This window comes from Phaenicophaeus curvirostris, chromosome 15 (assembly GCF_032191515.1).
Source record: "Phaenicophaeus curvirostris isolate KB17595 chromosome 15, BPBGC_Pcur_1.0, whole genome shotgun sequence".
Classification (NCBI taxonomy): domain Eukaryota; kingdom Metazoa; phylum Chordata; class Aves; order Cuculiformes; family Cuculidae; genus Phaenicophaeus; species Phaenicophaeus curvirostris.
Genome location: NC_091406.1, coordinates 14,977,101 through 15,003,248, shown reverse-complemented (window position 1 = coordinate 15,003,248; position 26,148 = coordinate 14,977,101). Strand labels below are relative to the sequence as shown.

The 26,148-nt window shown below is 39.0% G+C and overlaps 1 protein-coding gene across 10 annotated transcripts in view; it reads right to left on the bottom strand.

Moving 5' to 3' along the window:
• The window catches only part of TENM2 (teneurin transmembrane protein 2), a 596,193-nt gene that overhangs the window by 22,407 nt on the left and 547,638 nt on the right, over positions 1 to 26,148 (bottom strand). For 8 of the 10 annotated variants that reach the window (XM_069869284.1, XM_069869286.1, XM_069869290.1 and 5 more), the window contains 9 exons: positions 19,746 to 19,956; positions 14,955 to 15,074; positions 13,200 to 13,461; positions 12,213 to 12,480; positions 10,965 to 11,108; positions 9,156 to 9,405; positions 6,189 to 6,209; positions 1,992 to 2,224; positions 313 to 467 (listed from right to left, as the gene is read on the bottom strand). In XM_069869284.1, the coding sequence (XP_069725385.1) occupies positions 313 to 467; positions 1,992 to 2,224; positions 6,189 to 6,209; positions 9,156 to 9,405; positions 10,965 to 11,108; positions 12,213 to 12,480; positions 13,200 to 13,461; positions 14,955 to 15,074; positions 19,746 to 19,956 (1,664 nt within the window). The remainder of the gene's footprint in view (positions 1 to 312; positions 468 to 1,991; positions 2,225 to 6,188; positions 6,210 to 9,155; positions 9,406 to 10,964; positions 11,109 to 12,212; positions 12,481 to 13,199; positions 13,462 to 14,954; positions 15,075 to 19,745; positions 19,957 to 26,148) is intronic. The other 2 variants (XM_069869285.1, XM_069869287.1) reach the window with 1 other exon arrangement.

Here is a 26,148-nt window from a genome sequence, read left to right as displayed (position 1 = left end):
CGTGCAGTGGTAACTTTGGCTAATTGTGTTTCTCTGCAAAGAACAAATGCTACATTGTGAAGCTCTACAATAATTACAGAAAAACAGGCAATTAAGACAATAACTCCCATTATCTCAACCTTATTTTTCTTTAGTTGCATAAATAACCTGTGCTAGCCACAGTAAAAGGATGGTTCACTCATTTCAATAATGAATCAAATATGCTATCATCCTGTGCTGCATAATGTATTTCTTAAGCGGCCAGGCAGTCATCCAAAACAGATGCCCATCTCTTCCAAGGCAGAGAAGAAAATAAATTCAGTGAGAATCTACCTGAGTGACATCCATGCTGGAATCACAGCTGAGAGGTCGAACAGCAGTTAGGTCATTGGAGCCCAGCAAAGTTGATATAATTCCATTCTGATCCACTTTTCTAATCATAGTAGCATCAACAAAATACATGAGTCCATACTTATCCACTGCGATTCCTGCAAATATAAAAACCAGGCATCAGTGAAGCAGTGCGGCTCCTAGCTTCAAGGCAGGCTTTATCTTATTATCAAGTTTAAAAGATGGTGACATTTGTTCACTTCCCCTGTTCTTTCCTCCCTTCCAACCCTGGCACAGGTCCTGGAGTCCTCCAAGTACCTGTAGTTCTGCTGAATAAATAGCATCAAGCAGGTTTATCCCATGGGGCTTTAAAGAAAAGAAAACCACAGAAATCCTCAAAACATGCCAAAGAGCCAGCAGAATGCATCAGCCTATTTCTAAATCTAAACTCTGTATGGTATATTACATAAATCCAATTAGAAAAAGAAAACCCTAAGTTTTAATCTCAGAAATCTGAGGCATTGCTTTCTTCATCTGAAGGATTCTAAGGAGGATGAAGAATTTTGTAGAAATCATTTAAAACGGCTTTTAGAATTTTGAAAAACTAAGAGGACACTATACTCTTTTGGGATGTTTTTAAATTATTTGACCTGTTGCAGTAAGGACTATGGCAAGAACATCTGGTGTTTCCAGATGAAGACACAGGGGTTTCCAGCCTAAAAAAAAAAGGAAAGGTTCAATGCCTGTCACATTGGGAGTCCTTAGAGAGGAAAGGCACAGAATGAAAGGGTGCTCCCTTCAGAAGGATGCCGTTGCCTGTTGTGAAGGAGGGCAGGCTTTTTCTCACTTGCCTTTCCTGCTTTGATTTGGTGCACCGCCTTGTCCGTTTCTTGGGCTGAAAATAAAATATTGATCTAAAAATTTTGTCTTCAAATGGTTGCAGTGCTCATTCTATTGGGTAGTGAGAGAAGATATAGCTTTATCTTAACTTCTATGCAGAGGCTTAACTTAAAACATGCAAGCAGCTCTGTCCTGTTAATATACTCTGTATGTATTAATTAAAGCTAATGCCTATACAAAGAAACAGGACCTTTAATTTTTTCGCTTTTAGAATCATCTAGATTTTTTCAAGCGTTGAAATAAAACACAAAGATGTTTGAAACATCTGGCAATACACATGATTAATTCATTCTTACAATTAAGATGAAACAGTGGAAAAACAATCTTAAAAAGAAACACATCCCCGAATCTCCACATCATCTTGAAAACTTCTTGTTAAAAATTAGAAACTAGAAAGGGAAAAAATCCTTTTGTTTTTCGTCTGTGTCTGAAGAAAAAGGGGCTACACAGAATAAAAACTCAGAAAAAAAAGCCACAGCAGGCAGTTCTTCTCCCAGAAGACTGTATCTGAAAAGCAGTAATTTGTTTCCCAGTTTACACGCTTGTTTCTTGGAGTAAGCGGTACCCTGCTAATTTGTGTTCTGTTCTCCTTTTGCAGCATTCAGTGTTGGGGTAATAAAGTTTGCTTTAACTAAACAAAGCACGAACACTTGCCAATCCACTGTAATTAAAGCCCAGGATAAAAATTACCGACTAAGGAGTGATTTAATTGCCAGATAATTATTTCCACATCCAGCCTAGCCTCACGCAATCATTTTCTTCAGCTTCTTTTCCTACTTTACCTCGAGGGCTCATTAGGGTTGCGTCCACTGCCTTCCCTCCATCCCCACATCTGGCTTCATCAAAGGGCAGGCATTGCTCTCCAGTCCCTGCTACCACTTCAGAGTTACCAGCTAGGTCTTTCGTGCCAGTGAGTGACTTGACTTTGTATATCCGCCGACTATTAGTGTCCGATACGTACAGGGAGCCTGAAACAGGGTCCACGGCCAGATAGTATTTATGAGCGGGATTGTTGCTTTAGAGAAAAAGAAAGCATAAAACAGAAACAGCTGAGCAGTCCAGAAACTTCACAGGCTTTCAGACTTTAAGATACTCATCAGGCACAGAGAGATCAGGAAAGAAAGTCTGACACCTTCATACAGAGGTGGAGTCTGAAGGATACCTTCTGAGGACCTAACTTGATTAGGGCCTGGTCAGTGTTTCAGAAGGATTGTCATATTAAATCTCATTCATCCTGCTACACTAAACCTTGCACAGCAAGAGCCCAATAAGCCAAAGCTGCACAGCAGACTTTCCTCTTGATCTTTTTAGCCCTTTATATCAACTCCAGGTCAATTCTCTTTGGCTTATCTCTACCCGTTGCCCTCCCTCCCTGTCACCTTGTTTAACTTCCTTTGAAAGCAGAAGTCATGGGAATAAGATCAAAGATTCAGCTTCTGAGTTACTTATATTATGCCACAAGATTTGTGAGGTCTTGTAGAAATAGGAGGCAGAGGCATAATACATTTACACCTAGAGCAAATTTGTTCTCATTCATTCTTATTAGGAATCTCATTTACAGCAAAAGAGCTGGGTTATAACTAAAACCAGAGACCCCCAGTGTCTGACTTCAACTCCAAACCTTCTGTTACTGACAAACTGGTCCTCAGTTTGTGATTAGAATGGGTGCTCATAGGGAAAGCTACGTCTCTTTTGAAATATATGCTCTTTGACAGCTTGTCACATTTTGGAACTACTTTAGGAAATCATCTGCAAATTGAGAAATGTCAGTCTTCGCGATATATATACATTCACACACACAAAGCTGCAGTGCAGGAATATTTTCAAAATCTTGCCTGGCTAGTTTAACTCAATGTAGTTGGATTTTAAGCATGACATGAATTTTCCAGCCTTTGAAGCCTATGGGTGAGTGTAAATAAGGTCAATGGTGGTTTCAAAGCATAGAAGACAAATGAAGACAGGAAGAAAAAGAATGAAGGTTACTTACCAGTAACCAGAGATAATTGCCCCCAAATATCCACACTCCTAGCTTCATGTGGCAAAAGTGCCCATCTCCAAGAGTGAGGATACACAGAGATAAGTTATGATGGGCATATGCCATCTCTTGATCAGACTCTCTGAAACTATAGTAAGGCCACTTTCGGCAGATGGACTATCAGCAGCACAAAGACAACTGCATTCATGGGGTCAAGACCAGATTTGGAGGAATGAGGAGGCCCCAAAATCACTTTCTACAAGTATTTTCCTCTATGCCAGTCTTTGACGTGTGTGATTTAGATCAGTCACAGTTTGTTCTAAAACTGTTGAAAGCAGGAAGGAGATTGGTTTGATCAAAATTCAGTAGGCAGAGGTAATGCCATCTGCTGAAGTCTAGGAGTGTAGAAATTAGAGATGAAAATAAATACAGTAAACAAAAAATACTTGGCACGTTTAGTTCATGCATGGATCTCAAAGTACTTTAAAAAGATGGGTATTATACCCGTTTTACAGAGGAGGAAACTGAGGCACAGAGAGGTTAAGTGGTATAGACAAAGTTATGCAGGGAGACTAGTGACATGCTTGAGATTCAAGTGCAAACTCTTTCTTCCCCAAGTTCCTCTCCTTATCTTCAGCAGCAGGCTGCACCTCTTCCCTAGACCTATATCACATTCCTTCTCATCCCTCCAAAATAAAGCTCCATCTTCTTTGCCACATATAAAATTCTTCCTTTCTGTTTACTAGGTTTCTCCAGTCTCTCGAGTATCTAAGCCATACAAACACCCGCACTCTCATGACTGTTTTGAAATTCTCTTCTCTTCTTCCACTGTGCTTCTCCCTTAACACTGAAGAACAAACTTGGCTGTGACACTAGTGTCCTCCCCTACTTCACAAATACACCCTAAACTTAGCTCAAGGCTTGGCATCAGCAGGAGACGAGCCAATAACTGAGTGCTGCAGCCTGGCTGCTGCTGCGTCCCTCTGGGCTCTGGCCAGGGTGACTTTTACCTTTCTAAAACATGTGGCCACCCCACCTCAGCCGAACAGGAAAAGTCAAGGTGGGTACAGACTGGAGCTGGGCACAGACAGCAGCTGGAGGCAGGGTCTCTGCTTGGTCTCAGCAGTACGAACTGCTCACAACAGTGCCTGGGGGAGCTGCTCTGCTGCCTGACACGGAGCAGCAGCCACTCACTGGGACTGGAAAGGTCTCCTTTTCTGATGAGATTTCACCAGCCAGTGCCTGCTTTCCTGCGTGAGTGTACCCTTGCTTCCCTTCGGCTCTCAGCTAGACTCCAGGTACGTCCCACCGTTACCAGGATGGGATAAAGAACGAGCCAGGGTAAAAAGCGATTGCAGAACATGGGTTTATTTCCCTTTCCTCTCCTGCAGTCACCTGAGTGTCCATGGAGCTCACCCCACCTTTCCCCTCTGGAATCTCCCACAGGGCAGATTTGCCAGGGAGTCAGTCACGAGCATTTGTTCCAGATTAGGAAGCAGCTCACTGAGAGCTGCAGAGCTGTTGCATATCCCTATACTCTTTCCTGAGCTTGATAAGGAACAGACAGGGGAAGAGACCCTCCATGTAAAATATTTCAGGGACTTCTGTAGAGGACAACTGGTGAAAAGCAACACGTGTTCCTTGCGTCCCCAGAGAAACTGCTAAATTATTACCTCCACCAGGGACACATTTTATACATGAGTAGCAAATATTTCTCATGTGGCATCTGAGCAATTAAAGACCCCGTCCTTTTTTTTCCATGCCATTGTAATACTTTATTTGAACTATACGAAACCTTGTACCTTGTTATAAAAGATTTTCTATAACATTCAGTATTGCTCAGAGGCTTCTGCCAATAACGTCCCCTTCTCTAGCCCTCCCTGATGGATGCAGCAGATAGCACCGTGTGCAGCCTTATTCTGGGATGGGAGGGAGCCTGTGCCCGACAATAAGTACAGAAAGGATCAGTTTGTCCTCCCTGTTCTTCTGATACATGCATCAAATTCACAACAGCGCAACAATAGCCTTCCTTTAAATTTCACCAAAAAAGAGAAGCTGCCCAGCGCAAATCTCTAAGCACCTGAAAAATTAACTAAGCTTATAGTTGCAAATGAGGAGCCTCCGGCATCACCAATTAGCAAATTGTGAATGAATCCATCCAGATAAGAAAATTTAGTGAAGTTACACTTGCTATACCAAAATATATTGTAAAGCAGAAAGGGTAGTCCAGAAATCTTTTGCATCATTTGACAGGGAAAGTATAGTTTTGAAAGGGTGATGCACAGGACACTATGGAATAGTTTACAACAGCTCTGCTTGATCTTGCCCTTGATATTCTCCAGGGTGACCATACCCCTGTCCCAGGTGTGGCACTGAAAAAGTGCTTCCTATGCTGCTGCCATCTAGAAGGCCCAGAACTCAGGTGAGACAATGAAGAATCTTTCCTCCCAACGCCCAGAAAAGTGATGCCTCCCTCATGAATCTTATAGTGACTGCATCTAGTGGTTGTGTACCACCAGCCCCACATTGACTGACTGTTAAATGTATTTGATGAAAGAAAATAGAAACTAAATTATGACAAAAGGACAGAGGGTTCAGAAAATCATTAATGACTGGAAAATGAGTTTTTGACCTATTTGCAGTCATTAGTGCTTTTGTGAACATTCCTGGCATTTGTAAAACTGCTGTTGTAGTTTACCTCAACCGTTTAGACCAATTATAGACAGCAGGGAGAAGTGTTTATATAGAAGATACCTTTGGATTCATTATACTCGTATTCTACTAGAAATTTCTAATTACTGTCAGAACTTATTTGGTTGCTTTTTGACTGCATTTCATAATTGCTAATGCTTATCATATTCATAACACACAATTAGCACATAAAAATGTTTCTATATATGGTACATGAAGAACATAACATTACACAAGAAGCACAACACAAAAAGCAAACACAATGAAGCAAACAAACCATATCAAATTATATGGGAAAGAGCTCATGTCTTACCTATGTTTAAACTCTTTATTTCTTTATAGAAAGGGAACAGAAGAAAAAAGAACAAACAGTTAGCTGAAGAATAGATGGTAAAGCAAACATAGTATTTGTTTTATTTTACAAAAGGACACAGGAGAAGATCTCTTTTCAGCACTAGCCTCAGCTTGATTTACGGATGAAGAGCGACTGGGAGTGACAGAGTTGCAAACTAGTTCCCTAGTAGGACACCCCTGCCCCAAACCCCCACCCACCATATATTTTGCAGGGAACCTTCTGGACCATTGAAAGAGTCTTCACATGGAAATACATGTAGCTTGTGGGCCAGGAGTGAGAAACTGGTATTTTTCTGAATACCGAACTGGGAAGGGGGAAGCACTGGGCTTAGGATATTGTCCGCCAGCTGGAGGCAAGCTCTTTACCCAAAATAGTTTTCCAACAGGCTAGTTCTAAACAAATTGCTACTACACAGTTTATTTTCCTCTCCCCCTAGTTTCTAAAATAGTTGCTTAAAGCAAATTTGGATGCCTCTTGGTATCTATTTAAGCCCATCAAAGCAAATCTTAGGGTAAAAAAAAACTCCTAAGTGAGCAGTACGACAGAGTATGATGGCAGAGATAGAGCAGTAACTGATCTCTAATTTAGAGTCAAAGTCAAAGGAAAACCGTCCTCTAACTTCCCAGAAGTAAATTAATATATTCTTCACACCACAGTGTTTCATTGCATTTATGTCATCTCCATTTAGGAATATCTACTGAATGAAACAAAGAGGTTCGTGAGTCCTGAGCTGCAGCACTCAATGCACAATCCCAAACTAGCAATACTAACATTAAGCGTGACATGCAACACTCTTGAGTCAAAATTCCTGTTAGGCACTCAGATCAGGCGCCTTCATAAAGGACAGCATGAAGCAAATATGCAAATATGCACACTGGGATATTCTGAGTTATAGAGTTACTCAAGATTTATATTGGCTTATGTAAAACCAAAATTACATCCCTTGTGAAAGCTAAATAAAGTGATGTATTTGGTTTGCAATACTTCTGTACACAGTATTTGCAATGTTATTCAAGCTACTTGATACAAGCTAGGAATCTGCTCTCATTTGTAGTTAAATGGCTCAAACCTTTGAACTCTTACTGGTGTAACTCATTCATTTTAAGATGACAACTGAATTACAATTACTGCTATAGATGATGTTTCCTGAAATGGACCTTAATTCCCTTTAGAAGCACAGAGGGCAAAAGATATCACTGCAAATCCTACAAATCTGTCTGTCAGATTTTGCAGCTGTCCAACAGCACTCGAATTACAATAGCTTTATTATTTATTGCTAATAGCTACAATAGAGGCTAAAGAAACTATGCTATAGAGAACAGAATTTCATAAAACAAAAGAGAAAATGGACAAAAGCAGATTAAATCCATCTTCAGTTTTTCTTCACTGATGTCCTTTCCCATTTTCCCTCATGTGCTGAAAAGCCAAAGTTCTCTCTTGCATAGAGAGAAAGCAAAGTACTCAGACTAATACTCTTGTAAAGTTAAAAACACTATTTTCAAATACCAGGTGTGCTAGGAAGTTTTGTCACTGGCTGGTAAGAGGTACATATAAATTCTTTATATTAAGTATCCTAATTTGAATATGTTTCTCTTCACCTGTAAAGCTGTAGTCCTATTTACTAGAAACCTAAACAGAACTCAACAAATTAGAGAAAAAAAATCAGCATATTCTATATAATGCAGAGTTACAGTGTATATTGATATAAATATTTATAGCTCGTCACTCATCCATACTGGCTACCTTCTGTGGTTTACACTGAGCTGCTAGGAGAAAGCACTAGATGATCTATGACTTTTGGTTTTCGGTATAATGAGGCAGCCCGATGGTATATGAAGTCGGTGTCAGAGAGTGATTTCAGAACAAAACTGGCCTGAATCTGATCTCTTTTCTCTTATATAAATCAGAATTCACAACAGTGACATCAACAGAATGACATGAATGGAAGAGAGGTAAAAAATAGAGCTAGGCCTCCTATTTTCAACAGTCCAATAATTTTGCACTTTCCCCCTGTAATTATAAACTAGAAGTACAATGGAAACTGAGGAATTTGTTATTGGCCATATCATTAAAAAAAAAAGGCTAATGACCTAAATTTACTCAATGTACTTGGCAGCTATATCCAATTTACAGAAGCACTAACGCTGTTGCCTGGTTGGAATGCAGAAGCATCACAAGACAGCCAATGTGAGCATTTTTTCTCATTTTTCTGCAAATACTCAGTGTTATAACTATAAGGTCCAGCTACATGAGTTACAGTTTGAAGCAATAGCTCCTGCCTCTCCTAGAAGAATGAAAAAAAGGAGATGGAACAGAAACGAGTGGAATGATACACTCTGCAGTCATGCCTTCCCTGTTAAGTGACCAAATCTTAATGCTGAGGCAGAGTCTTGGGGGGAGAGCATGATGGAGGGACAGAGATACAATCTTAATAAGGGTTCTGATGATGCAAAGTGACTATTTCAGTCTTAACTGCACTTGGCAACCTACAGAAATAGACTTACAAGCATAGGAAAGAAGTGGGAAAGTGGCTCCCAAAGCCATTGATAGGAAAATCTTCCTTCTAATCTCCTAAGACTGTTTATACCTTTGCTTATCACCTTGGCTCAATACCTAAGGGCAGTCAATTCTGTAGTTTTCAAACATAACTAAACAATGTATAGTACTGAGGGGAGATTGTATCAAATGATCAGCAACAGAATAGAAGAAGGTGGCTTGCCCTTTTTGTACAACTTGGTTTGTACTCTTTAGTCCTCTACGGTCATTGCTCTGATAAGCTTTGAACCATGCATTTCTGTGCCCCATTTCTCCACTGGAATTTAAATAGGTTGAAAGTGACAATGTTTTACAAAATTATAAAAAGTAATGGTAAAGGCTGATTCGAGCACAGGCTACAGAAACAAAGTGCTAAGATTAACACCTTACCTCAGCTCCAATATACTAGTAACATTCCTGGATGGGAAGATACGCCGAATATAATTAAAATCGCCAACAAAAAGACTTCCATCAATACCCACTGCTAGTGCTACAGGGGCCAAAAGCTTATTTCCTTCTGCCAGACCATTGCAGCTAGGACAGGATATGCTTCTGCGGCGCCCATTCCCCATAATGCTGGTTATCACAGCCGGCTGCTGAGTTAGAAACTGATTTTCTCCGTTGCCTTTGTGCAATATACCTAATAACGAAAAGGGGAAGAAGTGGTTATTACAGTCATTATTGCAGGGGACTTCAGGTAGTTCTCTTTTCAACAGCTGCTGTTAAGGACTGTACACTGAAATGACTCCAGCACTTAGCACTTGAATGGTAGAAAAATAGTGAAAGAGCTTTGCAGTAGTAAAAATAAAGGTTTAATGAAGATTGTCTGTTAAAAACCACATGTGTACATGAACACAGGCCCAAACCTAAATCCAGAATCCTTCGGTATTCATTATGAAAGAAAACACTGCCATACACCCCTCTGGCCTGGCACAATGGTTTAGGTTGTTCTATTAACTGGGAAGTTAGAAAAGAGAATGGAGAGGATATGTCCCTTACTTGTGTTCCTGGATCCCCTCACTCCAGTTTCCTACATTACATTTTGTCTGGAATTTTGTGCCAACCTTACTGCTCTCTTCCCAACTCTCAGTCTTTCACACATTTTTTTTTGCAGAAAATGAGAAATAAGAAATGGAGATGCCAGAGAAGAAGATAGCATGGAAAAGGAAAAGATAGGAGAAAGATGAAACTCCTAGAAGGATCTGTGATGAAAGCCAAGAAGGAAGCTAGTGGTAAGGATCTTTATTAGGCTTCAAGAAACGCCTTTAAGATGGGATATCTTTTGAAATTATTAGTTCAAAGAGCAGATCCCTGCTCCAAGAAGGGAATGGATTCTCTGACAAAGTGTTTGTGTCAAATGCATCAAAGATCGTAGATTTCTGGCCAGAAACGTCTAGCTTCGTGTTCCTTTGGAAATGCAGTTGTAGGATCCTAATGTAAAATAACTGGCTCCCCACTGGTGACAACAGTGAATATCATACACTACCCAAATGGCTATCTCAACAGTGTTTGATCCACTGCACAGCACTTAAATTGTGTTCAAAGAGCCTGAGCTTGCCTATTCTGAACAGTACTTTAGGTTTTTTGAGCAACAACATAGTATGCAATTTGTTAATGCAGGGATCAGCAGGGAGGCTGTAGAAAACACTTTACAGGGATCAACTCAAATACATGCTAAGTATTCAGCCCCTCAAGAGTCTCTCGTGCAATGTGAATACCAGAAGCATTCAGATTAAGATACGTAAAGACAAAAAGAAATGAGGAAAAAACCAAAAAGGTGAGAAAAAAAAAAGACAAAGAGGACTCATTATTTCATCACAGGCTCATACTTCTTTTAAGCCCCATCTCAGATTAGAGGGAAAAGGGTCAAACAACAAGGACTAGGAATGGGTGTGGTTAAAAATCAGAAAACCAGGGAGGGAAGACAGAAAGACATTACAGGGGAACAAGCAACCAACAATACTGAGGATAAAGATTTGGATTTTAAGTAAGTCATGTTGTGCAGAGGAGCCAAATAGCTGTTAAAATTCTACCAAAAATTGTCTGACAATTGAAACATGCCCCCCACCTCACTGAGATAAAGATGGAAGAAAAGAGCGGAGAAATTGCATTTTTCAAAGTGTAAATATAATGCAAATACAAAGTGTTCACAGACAAACTCCATAAAGCACAGAAAACACATGGAATTAACTAACTCACCACTCTTGACGTTGAGGACATGATGTTTATCCAAAGACCATCCTCCTAAATTCGAAGGATCTAGTTCAAATCCTTGCAGCAGTGCTGTCCTCTTCTCCCATAAAATGAGACTGGGGCAAGTCTCATATTCAAAACCCACAGACACTGAAATAAAATAAAATCTAATATACTTGCCGAACAAACACCAAATTAAATGTCCAGAGCACATTCAACTTATTCAACACTCCAGTTCCCCAGTCCCCTCAAGAAGATGGAGTGATTATATTCCTCTCCTTTATTCTGCATTATTAAAGTCAGTTCTTTGACTAGACACAAATTTGAAACTTCATTCACATGTACTCTGCGGGGATCTGATCTCTTCTCTTTGAATAGCTGGCATTGGGAAGCAACTGGTTTGGTAAGAGGAGAGTGAGTAATATAGCGTTTAAAATATAATAAAATTATTCAATTAGATAACAGGAAAGATCAAAGTCTTAATTTGCCAGATGTTGATGGCATTTATTTAGCGTGTTCATTTTATGTATCACATGCTGAGGAGCAGTGAAAACTTAGTGTGCTTTTAAGCACACACACACACACACAGAGTAAGCATTACTCAGGAAAGTAATATCTTATGCAATAACATAAGAAAGAAAAGCTATTAAAAGTAAGTTTTCTTCCCATGCTGGCAGAGTTCCGATGCCCACTTTTAGCACTGTTGTATCAAAACTGTTCTGATATTTGAATGAAAGTGAAAACTTAAAAAAATTATGATGATCACTGTTTTTCCCACCTACCAGAGCCAACCAAACTGAAACCACCTATATAACTATAAGACTGAACAGGATTAGTAAAACATCATTTTCATTTAAAATGTGTTATACCACAAGAGGCTATAATAACAGCATGCATGAAATCCAAATCCACAGCAGAATGCTAGTCAGTCCAGCATGAAGTTCATTTATTAACTGAAAGAAAATATAAAAATAGTGACAGGCTAGGTTTCACCTAAGTTCCTTTGGCCAGTTTTTCCCACTGTCTGGTCTAAACCTTCTAAGTCAGCTACCAATCAGGAAACACAGGCATGTTGATGGATTTTAGACCCTCTGAATGTGATCTTTAATACGTAAAAGAAACATAATACAATGAAAAATTGTGTCAGGAAGACAAGTACTGTTTATTCTGTATTTTCTTCTCCATAAGAAATCTTTGCAGTTTTCTGACTAAGAATTATGTGGAAAGTTTTGGAGCTTGCATACGCTGACTTACCTACAGCATCTGACAACCCATACACCTTCTGACCATATGCATCTGTTTTGTCCCAGATAAATGTATATGCCAAGTTGGGAGATGCCTGAAAAGATTTTTGAAACAGATGCCCTTCTACTGCTACCATCAAGTGAACTTTGATTAGATTCAGTGGCACAAGTGACTGAGTCATGATGATCTTCAGTAAGGATTTGTATCCAGCAGTACGGGAACTCAGGTAGCTGAGCTTTATACTAGAGCCAGGGATCTCAATTTCTTCATGTAGAACCTGACCAGGAGAAAGATCAAACATTTTACATTAGGGCTTTATTATTTTTTTTACAATAACATTGCCTTGCATATTCTTATCAATTTATGACTTTCTACTACTGGGACTGGCTACCCTCAAATCAGTGCAGTGATGCAGTTCAGCTGACATTTCTGAACAAATAATTATACGGCATCTGTGTATATCTCCTTTTAAGAGTTCACTGCTGGCAAAAGTGAAAATAAGTGCAAGAAGTTTTATGTAGTATATGTGAGGGGAACATAAGAAATACAGCCACAGGAACTCAAAACTTACTCTAACAGTTTAAAGTAAAGACTAACTGGATAAAGTAGTGAAACAACAGTACCAGTAGAGTTTTCCTTTGTCCTAAATTATATAGAAGAAAACAGCCTGCAATTAGGAGTACACACCAAGCCTTTGCAAAATTCTCTTGAAACACCTAAGCTGTCAACTGAAATACAGAGATATACTTGATATATTGTATGATAATGAGAAGGTGCAAGGCAGTCAAAGATAAATGTGTCTCGGTGACATAAACCTAGGATATCTCCCGCAGACCTCATTAGAAAGCCTGGTATCTGTCAGAATGAATGCAATTCTACACAAGCATTTGCCACAGCAATTTCAGTGGACAAATGATGACACTCCAGTAAGTACTCAGGTCAGCACTAGCATCTGACCACTCATTTCTATATCCTTTTCACTCACGCTGTTCTCACCTGGGTTTCTGGTACAATAGGATTCCGTCCAGGAGCATCACTGAAGAAAGTTGAAAGTGGTGATGAAATGATGACTGGATCAGGACGGACAAAACCACTTAGATCACAGCTAGGAATGGAGTTCTCCTCTGTCTTCATCACGAGTGTGTCCATGGCATAGAAGCTATTCCATGGCAACCATACCGTCCTTTCCTGACTCATAAATGGGGCCCGTTCAAAGTGCAAGGTTAAGGATGCTCCGCCATTCGCAACCAAGTCAAATCTAGAAAAATGTAGGCTTTTGAAGTGAATAGTTCCAGTAATAGCATTCCTGGCTAATGAAATAGGTATACCTACAGAAACAGGTATATTTTAAGCATCATGCTTCAAATGATCAGTAGTGGGATGTGAAACTTGGCCACTAAGCAACTGAAATCAAGCCAAGACAAGCAATGATTTGAAGTCACCTGGACAAACCTTGTTCCTCTACATTATAATGTTCCTACACATTAGAAAATCTGGACTGAACAATCAAAATACCCAGCAAACAAAGCACCACATTGACTGCTACAAGTCACCTTTATATATAGAATCAGCAGAGAAGCTGGGTTCATACTGAGCTGGACACTGAATTATATTTTCCTAAAAGATGCTGGACATTGTGCACAGAATGGGATGCGTGGCAGTGACAGAACAGTAATGAAAAGTTTTGCTGTTTGCATTCTACAAATAAGATAAGAATTCATGTTCCCAGGTTGACCAATCCATCGTTTTTCAGAGACATTAGGTATTTAATCCCAAACCCCTACATAATCATAGCACTAACGTGGACCTGAGCAGAGATTTTGAAATCTGGCCTAGATGAATAAAATACTTCTAGGTAGTTCTGACAACAGAAGTAGCTGTCAGTTATTTCATGTAAATGCTGGCAACATAACAAATTACTCAATGATTTCAATAACCTATTCAGATCTAAATACAGTTCAGCTTATCATTTAGTGTAGGATTAAACCACTGAGATCAAGAACATCATACTTTTATCACATCAGAATAATATTCTGAGAAATGTGGAAATGAAATACTCCCTATAGTTCATTTGACTTATATTATTTATTTCAATTGCTTGCATGCAAGATCAAGATAAAACAGTGGATGTTTACAATGCATGTGGCACAGATACACTGTTTTAGTTACCACAGCCAGTAAACTAGAGAAACCATGACACATAGATTTTTGTTTATCTGATTTCTGTGCATTTCAAATCAAGGGGGAAAACACTTCTTTGCACAGCAGGAAATTGTCTAAATATATTCAATTAGAATCTTTTGATTACACTTTACCCTGAAGAAACTCAAACGATAGTGATCTTCAAAAGGAATGAGAGGCAGAAGGGAATTTTAAAAAATATATACTATTCTATAGTGATAGTATTTTTTTTTCTAGCAGTGTTAGCCTGCATTGAATTTTAAAATAAAATATTTCTGGTCTTGGCTGGGTATTACTGTAGTCCACAAATGTTTTCATAGATGCAGAGCAATTTATTTGAAAGGAGCCTGCCTGCTAACACATTATCATCAGAAGTCAGCCTTTTCATATTTACTCGCTGTTAGTATTCAAAATGCCATGTGAAAAATTACTTTTGTGTTTACTTAATAGCTCTTCGCCCTGAGAGGAACGCAATGCATGATACCACATGGTTCCAACAGATCACACCATCTGTTAATCGGCAAAGATACTACAGACAAAATAGGTACTCAATGAAGCAAGCGAACTCACGTGCCATCCTGACGAGTGATGGTATAGCCATACTTTGGATACTTGACAAATGACACATTGACTCCAACTAGAGGAGTTCCATCTGTAGTCACCACTTGGCCTCTTATAAGAGACACAAGACTGAAAAAGAAAGATAATTAAAAGTATTACAGTTAGTTACAAAAGCAAAGTTACGTTGTTTGTAAATTGAGTGGTGGAACACTTGTGCCTCATTTACTCTAAATCTAATTTAGTCCAAAGATGCTTAGAATGCTGAAGACACCACAATATTGCTCAGCTCCATCTTTATACTTAAGAAAATGTGTGTCTATGCAGTGAGGTCTGTGTATACGAACTGGGAGGTAGTGCCTTCCTCATCTAATGAGGCTTTATCTCATTGTCTAACGAGGCATTGCAGAATAGAAAGCTACCCCACATTCAGCCAAGCCAGAACTGTGACCCTGAAGTCCCACTGAAATGATGGCTGGGCACTTTCAAAACCCTCCCTGGGTACAATACCATGTCTGTGGACTGTCTCTGCCTAATACACTTGAAAAATATGGCATAATGCTATACCTCTTTTTTTTATACAACCCATTTTCAAAATTAAGTTTCATGTGCCTTCATCTTAGGGAGTGACTGTTGTTTGTACACTGCATTTGGCCTTGATTTGTAATCCTTGCTTTCCACTACGTCAACAGGAGAAAGGATTTCATTTTAAGGCCAGCTTTACGCCGAGGCAAAACAAAGAATTTGCTTGGCCAACAAGGTGCTTAACTTAAAGAGGATGAAGAGGGGTTATTCCTGAAAGAGACACAGTCAGTGTTTTTCTCTTTTGAGAGTGCTTTGCTGCTGCCAAGTGCATAGTGGGCAGAAATTGCTGCCCTCCTGGCTGCGTTCTCAGCCTCCTGAGCGCTAAGGGGAGCAAGTCTGGCTTCTCCCTGCTCTGTTGCATTCTGGCCTGGCCAATTTGGTCCTGCCCTTCGCCTCTCCTTTATCAGCTGGAGGGCAGTTTCCATCCCCTGGCTCCTTTCCCTTCCAGCTTCCCTGTACCCTGAGAGAGGCAGATTGGTGAGCGGAGGAAGCTGCATGATAAAAGGGAGAGGGAAAAGGGAAGGCTCCTTGCAGATGCTTTCTATTCCTCCATTGGAAATGCGAAAAAATAAGATGATCCCAGGTAACAGGAGAAAGTTAAATCCTACTGTAACCCATAATCTCAGGGACCACAAAATTGCATTTTGCTATAGCCCTAGGTGAAAAGGTTTCTATTTCAGCATGAAGTGCTTCCAGCATGATCCACCCACTCTCATCCACAGCTACAGGGAGTGCCAGAAAATGGAAAGCCCTGTTTCTGAGCTGGCTGTGTGCTGGCAGGGCTGGAGCTGCCCCCAGCCTTCACAGGCTGCAGGGACACCAGCAGGCACAGCATCTTGACACCAGCGACGTCTGTGCCCGCAGGACGAGGGGATTAAACCGAGCTGCGGCTTGCTGAAAGCTGACAAAATGCAGTTGGATTTGGGGACAGCTCTAAAACTTGCAGGATCCCCTACGCTTGCAATTCTAAAGCAACGTACATTTCAGAGAACACCTGCTTTCATTAGGAATATCAGGGGGTGTTTACAAATCTTTTTTATGAACTTAGAAATGTTCGAGGTGCTGCGATGTGCAATTCTGACTGCATTATACCAGCTATTTTAACAACCGTCTCTTGTTTTTTATTCCAAGTAAGTTGTAATATTTTCTCCAATATTACATAAAAAGAAGCTAATGAATGAAAATAAGCCATTTCTGTTACCCTTCTTTAGAATTTTCAAGCATTTCTTGAAATCTTTCTTTATTTCTGAAATCAACATTTTGTAACAGAAGATGGAATTTAATAGAAATCGATACCTGTTGAGAAAATCTGTTTGGGAATACATTGGACCAAGAAAATTGGCTTGGCATGATTCATTTTGCTTGAATTATTTCATGTACAAACACACAGAAATAGTTGCAGGAAGAGTCACTCGCTTCCATAGGGGAACAGCGCAGACAGCACAGTCAGAAAGAAATCATCATAAGGCAGAAGAGGAATAAAAATGTCCATGACTTAGTATCTTCTATTCTCAATTTTATTATTTCAGGAAATAATTTGAATAAGAACGTTTTGGCCAAGAATCTTGCTTTTTACTTCTAAAATGACCAAATATGGAATACAATGGATATTAAAATTTGTAGTTAAAAATCTGGATTTATAAGAAGTAAATTATTGACTACATAGGGCAACCTTTTTAGTGGCAATCCTTTAAAAGTGCAACTGACAAGTTAGGTTTATACTTTAAGTCCTTTTTTTAAAAACAAGGAATTTATATGTGCAAAACCAGGTAACTATTTTTTTCTTGAAAACCATTTCATCTTTTTTTGCACAGAAATAATCAGTAAGTTTTAAATAATTTTGCAGTTGACACTTTGTTATTTATTCCTTTAGCCAGATAGAAAATAACTGCCTGTTCTAATAGTAGTACTGGAGAAAAAAAATCATAAACACTATTTTTTACTGCTTTTTTAATCTCTTTCAATGGAATAAGAGGTTGAGCTAAGACCAGAGAGATGCCATCATCTTTCATGGTAGCTACTTATTGAAACTACAGCAGCTTCAGGATACATGAAATTTGGATTCTAACCCCGTGGCACTATTTAAAAGTCAAAAGGCTTAGTTTTAAAACTTTCAATTCGATACTATATATTAGCTTTGCCTACAACTGGTACCAAAAATAACAGCTGAGCTGCAGAATTCTCAAAAGCACCCTCACAACTTAAAGGCTATGGACAATTTTAAAATGCCATTAATATGCCATTTGCAAAGAGATGTTAAAATACGTGATGCACTTCAGATGAATAAAAGAAAACTAAGATTCACGCCACCAGGAATCCTAGAAAACATATTAAAAAAAAGTTCTAAAATTTCAAAGGAGATTTTTTTTCAAAGGAGCCTCAGGACTGAAGCACCCAACTCCCACTTAGTCTAGAGCTCTAATTCTTACACTGTTTCAAAGACTACAACCCGTGCCCATACATAAACAGCTTGATTATTTCTAATATAATTTCTGATATTTCTTGGATGGTGCAAGATCATCTACACATCACTATATTCATCTAGAAATCTGGAATGATAATCACCTGCTTTTGGAAAATACTTCAAGATCTAGGAATAAAGTGTTAGATCACGTCAGTAACACAGCTAAACACTTAATAGATGGTAGGGGAATACAGACAGATGGAACACACTCATTTTCATTCTGGGTGGCTTAATGAGGCAGCAGCTCAAGCAGTGGTTAGCATATAATATGTAAGAGGAAACTGCCTGCTCCTCTTCACTGACTGTAACATATATAAAGCAGCATGTACCAAACAGCCTGTGGAATATATGCTTTTTTTGCTATAGCTTGTATTCCTCTTTGAACAAATTACTCAGCCTCATGAATTAGTAACCTTCTCTTTAGTCTTGTTTTCCTTTTCATGCAACACTGCAGAAAATTACAATTCCCCCATTTTATTTTTACAGAGCTGATGAGAAAAATATATCACAAATTTAGATGAAAACAGAACAACTTTCTTTTATTGTTCCAAACACTCCATGTGTGTATGCAGAGTATTATAGAGAAGAGAAGAGAAGAGAAGAGAAGAGAAGAGAAGAGAAGAGAAGAGAAGAGAAGAGAAGAGAAGAGAAGAGAAGAGAAGAGAAGAGAAGAGAAGAGAAGAGAAGAGAAGAGAAGAGAAGAGAAGAGAAGAGAAGAGAAGAGAAGAGAAGAGAAGAGAAGAGAAGAGAAGAGAAGAGAAGAGAAGAGAAGAGAAGAGAAGTCAAGTCAAGACAAGACAAGTCTACGTTATCTGGAGGAGGATCCAGCAGGGTTTTACTGATGGAATATGGAAATCATTGTGCTATTTGAGCATCGTAGTGATGAACACAATGGGGATCTGCCTGGTGTTTCCAGAAACATTAGGATCCTCATTTTACAGACAAGTATTTAGTGACTTGCATTATGTAACCCAGCGAGACTATAATGAAATCCTGACTGAAAAAAAGTTTGGGCATTATTTCAAATCAATTTCTTACTTCAGTTTCTACTTTGGCAATACAAATATAATTAACATAGTCATCAATTCCTTAGCATCTTTCCAGACATATTTAAATAATATTGATAAACAGGAACATCACTCTTCTTGTAAGCACACAAGAGGATCAAATATCAATTAATGATGTGCTTGCTTTTCAATTCATTGTAAATACATAATAAATAATTATAGGAAGAACAGACATAGAAAACAAAACCAAGAAGAATATAAAAACCTAGTCAGATGTATTGACGATGCAAGCAAAACAGCAAGTAAAACAGTTTTATATAAGAAATAAATAATAACCCTCTAAGTTAAAGTATCTGTAAAATAATTTGAAATGTTATTCCATTACTGAAACTTGCATTAACAGCATGAAATAAAACACAATCTCTTTCTAACTGGATACTACTTTGTATTTTCCCTTGTTTTGCTCTGCAGTCTTCATAAAATATAAACCTCAGAAGCTCCTACTGAGTGGAAGGTAACTTCTAAGGGGTGCCAATGTGTTAAAATGCTAATAAAAGTCAGTGCTATAAAATAAAGGCCACGTCATAAACTGTAACAGAGTGCCCTCAGTGGGAAAGACGCCTGAGATGCAAACACATGAAGCACCTGAGAGCAGCATCTCATGTTAAAACATGAATAAAATCTCTGGAAGAAATTTTCCCACACAATGCAACTGCACAGATACAGCATCATATTTATAGCTGCTACCTGCTGTTGAAGGGATTTTCTCCTGGGATGATATGAGTGCTGTCCTTCCCCACTAAGAGCTTGATTCGATCATAGAATGACTTCACAGCTGGTGAACCAGAATGGCTCTGTTGTATGATGTCAAGAGGATCTCGTGAACCCCGGCACAGCAGGCTATTTTGACAAGTAGCCTGGAGGCAGCAGTCTGGATCTAGGCAGTCAACCAAGCCATCTGAAAGGTAAGAATCATTGAGATTCAGCCGGCTACACCGCTATCAGGCAATAAAATCTAGCAGACATCTTAAGGCACTGGGAAAAAAAACTTAATGCTTACTCTTTATAACATCACTACACCACAAAACTGGAAATTTGAACCAATAATGCAATAAGGATGAGACCTTCTTGAGTACATTGGTTAAACACCATTACTGCCACAATTAATTTAAACAAGTGTTGGATGAGAATCAAACCCAAAGAAATCTGTTACAGGTCAAAATTAGGAAGAAGGAGTAGTGGAATGAGTGGAGGATTATTTGTTTAAGCTTTTTTGTTTGGTTGGTTTGATGCCTTTTTAACTTTTGCCAACTGTTTGCTTTACAAAGTTTTTAGATTTCCTTGCTTGGCTGTAAGAGTCTTGAGAATTATGCTTTTTAATTTCATTTATTCCATTTGGGGAGATGAGGCAAGGAGATGGGGGTGACAGAGTAAGTCATCATTACCTAAGTAAAATAAAAATGACATTTTACCTATTTTGGCAATTCATAGGGGAGTGCTCCCACCTCCCATAGATAGCTGAATCAGAACTTGTCTGGATAAGGAAGGATCAGTCACAAAGCTAGTGGGTTTAGTCACCATATTACATATTAGGCTATTCATCAAGAATATTTCTTAAGAAGCATTTTTAAGAAAAATTAGAACCGAAACACCAGAATCTAAAATGGAATCCTCAATGAGGAGATCAATCTGTATACTTAGATAAATCACAATTGACTATTTTAGCACATACAGTAATAACTCTTAGAATCATCCTTTCCTTTAATATCACCATTTAAATGAACTTCTACTGTAATTTAGAAATTAGTAACCACTTCCTAAACCTCTAACAATTCAGAAACATTTGTTCATCTGCTCTGGCAAGGACCAGGCATTCATTCAACAATCTACTTAGGCCTGTAAACTTTCAGAGACTCCTTAGGGCATATTAATTTGATGTCTGAATACAAATATGACCTGGGCACATACTGAATACCATACATGAGATGGAACTTTCCAGTAGGTTAGTTGTCAAAAGTACCTTAGAGCAAGATCATCACTCACGTATTTTCATGACTTTCAAATGCACAATAGATCAGCGTATACAGTGATAACTGGAAAAACAACAAAAGAAAAAACAAACCAAACCTATATAAAGTTTTCCTATTTTACAATTAGCCTTGTATTTCCAGTGAATTGTGTGTGCCTGAAAGGACCATTTCTGATTTAAAAACAAAATTGCCAAGGTATGCTGACAAGGTTTCATTCATCCCTCTAAGGAAATTTAAGTTAGACAAACTACCTTATTGCAAGAGCTATACCTCACTTTAAGGTCACTTGCGTATTCACCATAAGAGCTCCATTCATCTTGAAATCTTTTCCAATGTGGCGGCAGGAATTTTCTTTTTTGTTAAGGTGCGTTTTCCACCCATTGTATATAATCATTGTAAGGACATCATTAGCTTCAGATTATAGGCAGTTTCCCTGTTAAGCTCTGAGAACTTTTTCCCAGCATCCTGCATTCGTTCTGAGTTTGTGACATCTCTACAACTATGAACTGTTTAGTCCACTCAGCTTTTTTGTTCAGATCTACCCTTCAAGAGAATCCTATCAACACCTTAGAAATAACAAAAGCAAAATACTGGCTATAAATTAGTCCCTTTGACAAATTTATACTTACCTGTTCAAGCTGCATCGTGTTTTTGCTATACCTGTTATTAGAGGTGAGCATATGTTGTGTCTCTAATGACCTCATCACGCAGCAGATTATGGGATGCTGTGATCGTATACTTCTGATGACACCATGAACTTTCAATTGGCATATCAATCTCTCAGCATTCTGTCAGTCACGCGAATCACATCTTTATGCTCGCAGGCCCCCTTGGATATAGTCTGACATTGCAATCTTCAGTAAATTACCCTGTCACTGCCAATCTCACCGTTATCTCACAAACAATCAAAGAGGCAATCAAACTGCTCTGAATTGCCAGTTGAGAGGGAGGCTAGAAATATCTCCATTCAATACCAGGGAGAAACCTCTGTATGATTCCTTTCATGTTGGAAGGGTTTTATGCAGTTAGGTGAGTCCGGACTTGCATGCTTTCAGATGCTTACAAGAATATTTAGAAACAAACAGGCATATACCATAAGTATACACATGGTTTACTTGTTTGAAATGTGATTACTTATATGATATGGCTATTTTCCCCTGTAATAATGTCGTCCCAGGTGGCAGGTTTCAGGAGTTCAGATACTTTTAACTTGTGCCATGTAGTTGATGCAGTTTGTTGCCACTGAGGTATGGATCTGCCCAGCACGCGCAGCCAGAACCTGGGCACTGCTGTGTGGTGTCAAAGGCGTATACAGCCCTACGGTGTTTGCATTCATAGCTGCATCACTGTCGTTATTTACTTTGTTGCTCTGAAATCTCTGCCTCCATGTATGAAAGGGTATTGATTACTGTCAGAACATATTTCTTTCTAGTTTGTGTTTACCTAATCTGCAATCTGGAGGTGTTATCACATAATGGCTGAGGTTGGCAGGGGCCTCTAGAGCTCAGTCTTGCTCGAAATCCTGCTCAAGCCAGGCCACCCAGAGCCAATTGCCCAGGATCACGCTCAGACAGGTTTTGAGCATCTCCAAGAGTCGAGACTCCACAAATTCTCCAGGTCACCTGCTGTGGTGCTCAGTCACCCTCCTTAAAAATTAAGTGTTTCCCAATATTCATTTGTGCCTGGGGTTGCTCCTCCCCAGGTCCAGGACCAGGACCTTGCACTTCATGAGGTTCCTATCAGCCCATTTCTCTAGCTGTGTTGTACCACCATACCCACATTGTACGAAGTGAAGTAAATTGTTACAGAATCATTTAGTTGCATTAGACTCAGTTGATTAAAACAAGGGCTAGAAAAAAAATGCATCTTCTGCAAGAGAAAACTCTGCCATAAGCATGAATTTTAATTAGAATTCAGTACTTTGTTTTTCAATATATATTTCAGAGCTTGTCGTCTTCCAGATTTCCTCAGGCACACTGAATTATTTATATGGTTAATTCAAGGACAAAAACCTCACCATTAGCCTTACCAAGATATTGCTGCTTTTCATAGCGTACACATCTGAGCTTAAAGTGGCCAGTTAGCAGCTCTCTGAAACTCTCTGTGCTAAAGGGAAGAGACTGTAGAGGGAGTTAAGATAGTACTGAACCGCTCCAACAGTTTGACACCAAAAGCAGTCCTGATTTGGCCTTCCCTGAGAAGACAGAAACAGAAAATTTTGATCTAATTTAAACTGGCAGGATTTAGCTCTCCATTGTTGTTCATGGTTTTTCTGAATTCCCAAATCTTTTCAGAAGCAAATCAAGTGACATGGAATTCCTCCTGAAGACTTCACTTCTGCTAATGGACACACACATTTCTTGACATTCTGTGAAGTATTCCGCAAGCTTGTTGGCAGACTTAACTATAGAGCAAGAAGAAATTTTTGAAGTATTACATGTAAGTAGAATAATCTACTCGTGCATGCCATATTTTAAGATGGCCTTATTATTGTGTTCATCTTGAACACCATCACAAAGCCTAAAAGGCTCCCAGTAAAAATAGTGATATTTTACTGCTAATGTTTTCAGTGCTCTACCTCTCATCATAATTTTTCCTTCTCTACTGAATATATTTGTCATCATGTTCAGGTGACTGGATTCCATAATTGTGTTACACCTTTCTTTGTAAAGAAAGGCGCTTTGATGCTTGAGTTATTGTGTTTTTTGTTGGTTTATTTTTTAACTCCTTCTAGTAAATAATCTTTAGTTTCCACGCTTCATCAAATACTCATAGGTTGGGCCTCAGGATCGATTAATGATGCATATTAGAATGAGTCAACTTTGACCTGATATCCATCTGCTTGAGAAAATGCTTTCAGTACCCAGCAGGGGACAACTGTGTTTCAAAACAACGCTTCGGAGCACATGCTCAGTAGAGGGCATCCTTATCCTTCACTAGCTTCAGGAGCTGGGGGCTTTCAGAGCATAATTCCTGGATTTTTTTCTTCTCCCAATAAACATTTCAGACTGATGATTAAAACGGAGGCGGGAAGAAGGGGGGAACAGCAGCTACTATGAACCCTGAGGGTAGAAGGGCCTTTGATCACTCTAAGGGCAAATTAGTTAATTTATCATGATCCGATTTTAATTATGCGTAGTATTAATATACCCAAGGTGAAAGAATTAGAGATGCTCTATCAGATTATCAAAAGAGTAGGCCTTCTCTCTGCCAACACAGAAATATTTTAATTGAGCTCTAAAACTGCTTGCAGGACTGTTTCCACAGACAGGCTATTCTGCAGCCCAGTATATCTTATTACATGGAAATTCTATCTAGTATTTAACCCAAAGTTTCACTTTTGTAGCTTGATCTAATTACCGTTAGTTATATTGGTATACATCATTCAAAATAATTCCTCAGAAGTTCCTGGTGCTAAAAAGAAAGGAAATGCTTCTCCCCCTGTTTCAACACTGTGCCTCAATGAGACAAACCGGAGACGCTGTCTGTAAACTGTCAGGATATCCATTATAACACCAGCTTTTATAACAAACCGTGAGCACAATACTGTATTTTCAGAACCATAAACCTTATCCAAAGTCGCTTTTTGGGAAAAGCTGGATTGTAAATCCCAAGTTGTGGTAAAGTGGAATAAAACTGGTGTCTGTGTAAGCTGGGTGTGCCTTTGAATGCACCTGAAACTCCCAGAGGGGGTTTTAAAGTATCCTGGAACATGACACTGGCAGAGCAACAGCCTCACTTCCCTTGCCCACTCAGGTCCTCTGCGCTGCCCAGAGCTCATAGTCGGGAAAACCCTCATCTCAAAGAGCACCAGCTGGGGAGAAAGTGCTGTAGGGGTAGCTCCAGCTCTGCATCGAGTGCGTGGTGGTTCTTCACCACCTGTGAATACTGGTGGATTACTGATGCTCCAAAATCAACCCACACATCGCTTAGAGCAGAGATAACCAGGAGGGCTCCAAGGTAAAAACAATCTTTTAAAAAAAAATAATGTTCATTTAGTTCCAGTGTGCACATGGATACCTACACAGCAACCGGGGGCTTTTTAAGCCACGGAATTTGCAGTGACTGAATTTCTTGGTTTGGCTTCTCCATGGGCTATAAGAACATGGTATTGTAGTAACATATCCCGTGAGGGACAGTGTAAGCATAAGCTGGCTAATGTGTGCAAAGGCGATTAGAGGCTGACACGAAGTTTTAACAAAATCACATACAAGCACACTCATTAGCTCTTGTCAAACTTACATAATGTCTAGTTTTCATACAGATTTTTATACTCAAGCCCACATAACTCACTCTAGCCCGCAACCACAATAGATTTCAACTACTCATTACATTTAATGTTCTAAAACGGACTATTGTACAGGCTCTGGGAATGTATTTTCTGCGCCAAGAGTATTCTGGGTATTTATATTGAGAACTTCATAAAAATCTTTTGTCTGTGCTGAATTTGAGACCCCTGCTGAGGCAATGCTTGTTGAGGCAAGCTAAATTACATGATTTGCTTTTGTGCTGTGAAATACTTGTATTATCTTAAATGTCACGAGCCTGATGCAGTATCAAGTCACAGCATTTGTAATTTTCTAAAAACAATTTTTTTCTAAATGTTTATTGCAGGAAGACACTTCTCTCTTCTTTCTATTTTCTTTCTGTCTAATTTCAGAGATGAGTTTTCTAAGACAACTCAAATAAACAGCCTTTCAATCAGTCAAGTGCACTGTCCTGACAGTGAACTTCTCTAGAAATGTATTTTTCTTGTGAAATGAAAAGAATTCATACTGGAGCAGATAGCTGGCTTTCTCTCATTCATTATCTTTAATGTATTGTGCCAAACAGGATTACTGCCAAATGTATTTCTTGGTGGGGTTACAGCTATATAGTAACAAACTGAAGGGCAAAATTTGCCTTTTGAGATATGCACAACTCTCTTTGGAAAGCCAAGTGGAAATAAATTAAAATGTATTTTAAAAAGAATGTCCTACTTTGCATAACAAACAAGGAATTCCTCATTCTATTTAGCCCAGCATTCTATACTGCTAGAGGTTGCCTCTTTTCCTTCCCCACCCAATTTTAGCCCAGATGATTACATTTTGAGGAGAAATGTGATCTGTGAAATGATATAA